Raw genomic sequence first — 6,000 nt, 5'->3', positions numbered from 1 at the left:
GATGCAACAACACCGTTTCCTATAGACGGTTAGTGACTGTCGGCCTTTCCCTTCCCCCGCGCAGGACTTGCAGCACAGCAATGCAGATGCAGAAACACTCGAACGGGTGATTTCTCTACAGTAGGTGATTTCGATGCAGAGAAGCAGACGTTCGAGCGGACGGTATGTTTTGGGTTCTATCGGCCGATGCAATAACACTCGAACAGAGAAGACGCTCGAGTGAGGACAAGGGCTGCCCTTAGAAAAAGGGGAAGACGACCAGCATCCAAAATCACAGAACCTGGCTCTGATACCATGTTAAAATAAGAGGAATAGGAACGATGGTGAGGAGCAAGAAATGGTATTTCTCATTGTCTTTCTATGAATCATTTACAAGGTATATATAGAGGCAATTAGATAAGAATTAAGAAACGATCATATCCCTGATTTCTGCTCGTACAAGATCATCATTCCTAATTCGTTGTGATTTCTCAATCTTCAACGTCTAACAACTCATCCTCTTGATTTGGGCGATCTCTGATTCCTTGATTTTGGGCAATCTCTGATTCCTTGATTTTGGGCGATCTTCTTCGACTGTTACAGGAAGTAACGTTCAACAAGCATAATGAAAAACAGTGCTGTGAAGGCAGTAGTATAAGGCAGGAAACTAGCAGACTTCCATATTGGTACTTCTTTCTTGGAGATCTTGGGGAGGTTTGAGAGGTCCAGATCCTGGGATTTTCCATTGATTGTGAAGCTCCATGCCAAAATGTAGTGACCGCTCGCAGAGTTCGAGGTGCCGGAAGTGAAACCAACGTACATGACGTCAAGAAGAACAGGGTATAGATCAACAAAGTATGATATAAGAGGCCTGATTGGCTTGGAGGCAAATGGGATCGGAGCTAGGGTTAAGTTAAGCAACTTTTCATTTGCATTGTAGTCTACCCATGCTTGGATCATCTTCCCCGACTTCAGATCAATCGTTTCATTCTCACCATCGTCTGTCAAATAAGCAGCAGTTTGGGAGGTGTCGGATATTACTCCATTGATGTCGACGCCCACATGGTTGTCGCTAATGTCCCTCGACCATGTCCCCAAAACCGTGTCGAATTCCACTGCAAATACATGATTTGAGAAGTTGCCATTGCTGGAGTTTCTCACAAGGCCTACATAGTCTCCACCAGTTGTGTTGGGCAGCATTGAAGGGGCGACAGCAAACGTGAAACCACTGCCTCTAAGCGTTTCAATTCCAGAGACGATGGCGAAGATGAATTGAGTGCTAAAAGATGCAGTGGTGTTCGAAGCATCTGAAGGATCCTTGAATTGCAGAGGATCGTGGTAGAACGCATGGCCCATGCTCCATAGACCGCGACGATTGGTCAATTGCAGAGCGCCAGACGAAGTGATCACAGATTCACCTGTTAAGGTCAGATTGACTGGACGAAAGCCATTGTCGTAGATGAAACTGTTGGTAGTCAAAGCATGAAACTTGGAGAGATGAAGCAGAAGAACAACCAAAAGAAGAGGAAGAGGAAGAGAAGCACACAGAAGGGCGTTTGGTGGTGACAGAGCCATGTCTGAGCTTGGCATGAGAGAAGATCCCACTGGAAAAGGCAATGTGGTTCAATGTCTTCGACATGAGAAGAGTGACGTCAATGGACGTCGAGCCCGTTGCCTACTCACACCAGGCGAGTTGAATGGCTGATTCTGATTTCAGAAGGAAGCAGTAGGTAGGTTTCTTCTTCTTCAACTTACCCGGGTAATACTTAAAGAACGAATAACTACCATTTTTAAGATGATAATCAGCTATTTTCAGTCAAAAGTTCTAAGCTGTCCCCATGCCATGAATCATAATGTCTTCATCTATATGCATGAAGTTATGTCCACCCAATGAAAAACCATTTTTTCTAAAACCAGTGTTCGACACCTATTCAGCTGAGTCAGTTGTAAATCTGCCATAATGTCATAGAATATTTTTAGAACAAACACATTTATTTACAAAAATAATAAAAATAAGAAATGTTGAACATATATTAAAAAAAAAGAAATTCAAGGCTGTGGAGTGGCACTGTTGAACTGGCTTCAGAAGCAAATTCAGTTGCCATCAATTCCATTCGAATCGCGTGATTCAGGCCGATTCTGATAGTACCGTTTAAAGCCCCTCTTATATTTTTATAAATTTAGACATTTTATGCCTTATTTTTTATTCGTGATTAGAGATGCGTATGTCCAAAGATTTTACCCAACAACTTATAGAATGTACTTGCTCCATTAGACGGAAAAAAACTTATATAATGTTATATATCAAATGGAAAGGACATCATAAATTTGAATCGTAAATATATGTATAGAAACCTTTGAGAAACGAGGTCTGAGTTTCATGAAGAGATTTGTCATTAGTTGGATATCTATTACTATAATGATCAACGAAAACCAACTGTGTAGAGATGCAAAGCCCATAGGTCACGGTTGACCTGTTTTTGGCCACCTACTCTTATATTTGACATTATTAAAGCCTTAAAGTTGGCCAACCACATGAATTACTTTAATCATATGCAATATCAATCATTAAAAACCCGACCACTTGAGTAAGAGACAAAAAACAGACATTAAAATTAATTATAAAAATGTTCTTTTTGTAATCTAACCATGTAGATATGATCTTAAGAGTGTTTTTGTCAGAAACATGTATTAAGTTGGTTGTTTTTGTCAGAAACATGTATTAAGTTGGTTGTTTTCTTTCTTAAATAATGTTTTTTAAATAATAAAAAATGAATGTCTATTATAGTATCAAAATATTGATAGTACAAAGATCAATTTATTTTACAAAAAATGACTTAAAACAAAACATGATTTTACATTAAATTAGTGTTTGCAAATGCATTCGAAGGTTCACATTTTGTTTAAAACACCTTTTAACATTAATTTAAGAGGTTTGGTTTTTATCCCTTACTTAAGTGGTCTGGCAGTGTCCAATCCCTCTCTCTCTCTCTCCCTATATATATCGATAGAGAGAAAGAGTTTGGTCACTACCAGACCACTTTAGTAAGGAATAAAAACCAAACCAATTAAAACTAAACATTGAAGTGTTTTTTGTTTTTGTTTTTTTTTCGCAATCTAACCTTATAGATGTGAGCTTAAAAGGATTTGATGTTGATTTGAGAGGAAACATGTATTAAGTTATCATTTTTTTTTCTTTAATAATATTATTTTAATAATAAAAAATAAATGGCTCATATGACACCGAAACTTTGATAGTAGAAAAATGAAATGTTTTACAAAAATAACTTGAGCTAAAACATAATTTAAAATAAATTAGTGTTTTTAGAAACATATTAAGATCACATTTTGTTTAAAATATTATTTATCATAAATTTATGAGGTTTGGTTTTTATTTCTTACCTAAGAGGTCTGGTATTTACCAATTACTTATATATACATATGATGGTCTGTTATTTACCAATTACTTACTTATATGTACATCTGGAAATTGGTAGAAACCAGGCCATTATGTAAAAGACAAAAATTAGACTGTGTAAATGTGATGTTTAAAGATTTTTTTTTTTCGCAATTAACCTTGTTGCTATGATCTTAAAAATAAATTGAAGGGCTGATGTTCATTGTCAACATTTACTTAAATCAATTAAATGGATAATATGTAATCATACTAAAATCAAATTTACAGATTCACATAAGATCTCACGTGTATATGTAATCAGGTTTAATCTTTATCAATATCAGTCGGCTATTGGATTTGGACTCAGACTCTGTTACGAAATGCATAACAAACTAAATTTGATTACAGGCATTTCATGGTTGAATTTTGATTCTAAAATTGAAATTGTAGAAACAAAATTACACTTCAAACTAGTAATTGGAATGAAAATTTAAGTTCTAATTTCCCTTTGTATTTGACTGTTTGGAATTTTTATTCCAGAATGAAAAATGATTAAATAAGAATTAAAATTAATTTTAGAATGAATGAATTAAGACTATCATGACATGTACTCTGAAGAAAAATAAAAAGATTCTAAAATTCTTGAATCATAATTCCACCCCTTATGGTAGAATTACAATTCCATATTTTTTATTCAAGGATGAGCCTATAATTCTTGAATCAATTTCTTTGTTTGATAGCATAATTCCTATTTCACCAAAACCAGAATTTTAGTTCTAGAATCCCACAATTCTGGCCTCATCAAAGACCCCCTTAATATTAGCTAAATGGATTCAAGATCATGAGGGTGATCACATAGATCCAACCAGTCAGCTAATTGATATGGCCACATATATCCACATAGAACATTTAAATGTCGCTTACCGCTTGGATGTCCTTTTTGCCGTTGATAAACGGATACCAAAATATGCTCAACCACAAGTTGTTGCAAAATATAAACAGAAAATATAGCGGCATGGGAAAATAAAGCTTCTAGTTTGATTTTCATGGCATAAAGGATGAAAAGGCAACTCGTGTGCATATATATATATATGAGAGAGAGAGAGAGACCTTTGTGGTGACTAAATAAACCGCGGTTGGTTGACAAGTTTTCCAAAATATTTTTAATTTGTGCTGCCCGAGCTTGTTCGTCCTTCATTCTTGAATTATTCATGAACATGACCTTTAAAAAAATTATGGGGACGTGTTTTTTCAAGATTAGGTGATCCATCTATGATTTTTAAATACATGGTTATTGGGAAACTTAACTGCTCATATGGCGCAGCTACTCTGGCAGTTAGCACCAAATCTTCTTTTGATTTATTTAATAACAAAGTTGATTGAATTATTCTTGGAGTGATGTGAAATCAGGAAGATAATTTTGGAACAAAAAAAATCTAAGAACCTGGCTATAAACGTTAAAAGAAAGAAAAGGTGCATACCCCAAGGGGCATAGTATAGTTTGTTAGGCATGGGGGGCCGACTGAGAGCTCTGTCATTAGATTAATTCCATGGGCATTGTTTATTGAGGTCAATGGAAAGAAGAATGACACCAAATTGAAGACACACTGCCTCTGCTAAGTCGAAGTTGGTTATATAAGTCGTCTCCATGTATGAAATTTCATGCACCATTTTAATAGTGACAGAAAATACCCATGATGAATACAAAAAGAAGCTTTTTGTAGGGACAAAAAAAGGAAACTACAAAAAGGAGATTTGAGGATTCGATAAAGGTAAAATTTTCAGTTCGTACATGCATCATTATCACCAATATACCCCTTTAAGCAATAAAAAAGTGTCTTCGTTTTTTTATCTCACTAATAGCGCTACCTCATTATCTCATACTATGCCTTTACTATTTTTTAATGGCTATGCCCACACCAGTCACAATGTGGCTATGCCATTGCCTAAGGCACACTACATGCAGTCATCTGCATCATGATGCCCTCCCCAAGAAAATGCTTAGGTGTCCATTATATGGAAATAAAGAACTTAAAATTAAAAAAATGAGCAATGACTTAAGTAATGAATGAGTTCATGCATTGGGAAACATGATGGAAAACCCATAAAAGGGCTCACGTTGTTTTTGTTAGGTTAATGCCCCACATAATTGACATAGCAAGTGGGCAAAGATGCAGTTCTTCTAGTGGTAAATCAGGTCATCGTTGCAGGGAAGCCTCCATTAGTTGGACGGATGCAGTTAGCAGTAGAACAAGCAAACTTCCTGACATGCAAGTGTTGCCCATTATGAGAGAGTGAGTTCTATGCACTACCCTGTGCAAACAACGAGCATACATAGGGGGTGGGCCCTACTATCTATATATGAAGTTCAGTTCTGACCTTTGTGACAGAGAATGTACAATGTGTATGTTTACTTCAATGCCCTAATATTGCACGAACAGAAAATGCATTCATAACATGTATTGCTTCTCGCAATGAAGGAGGATCTGTAAGAGAAAAGAAGGAGAGAGAGGTCCCTATTGAAGAGAGGTTGCAGGTGAAGAAAGCTTGGTCTTGAAGCAAAAATGCTTGGAATGTCATTAGAAAGAAAAGATAGTGAATTCATAATAATGTCATTGTGCTTT

The 6,000-nt window shown here is 36.1% G+C and overlaps 1 protein-coding gene across 1 annotated transcript; it reads right to left on the bottom strand.

The window, feature by feature from the left end:
- Positions 1–292: 292 nt before the first annotated feature.
- Positions 293–2,575, bottom strand: LOC126409919 (L-type lectin-domain containing receptor kinase IV.1-like). The gene has a single exon (XM_050076826.1). It carries the CDS (start codon positions 1,567–1,569, stop codon positions 577–579), a length of 993 nt encoding a protein of 330 aa, XP_049932783.1. The 5' UTR covers positions 1,570–2,575; the 3' UTR covers positions 293–576.
- Between the last annotated feature and the right edge of the window lie 3,425 nt (positions 2,576–6,000).

This window comes from Nymphaea colorata, chromosome 3 (assembly GCF_008831285.2).
Source record: "Nymphaea colorata isolate Beijing-Zhang1983 chromosome 3, ASM883128v2, whole genome shotgun sequence".
Lineage (NCBI taxonomy): Eukaryota > Viridiplantae > Streptophyta > Magnoliopsida > Nymphaeales > Nymphaeaceae > Nymphaea > Nymphaea colorata.
The sequence above is the reverse complement of the archived record's forward strand: the minus strand, read 5'-3'. Positions and strand labels throughout refer to the sequence as shown.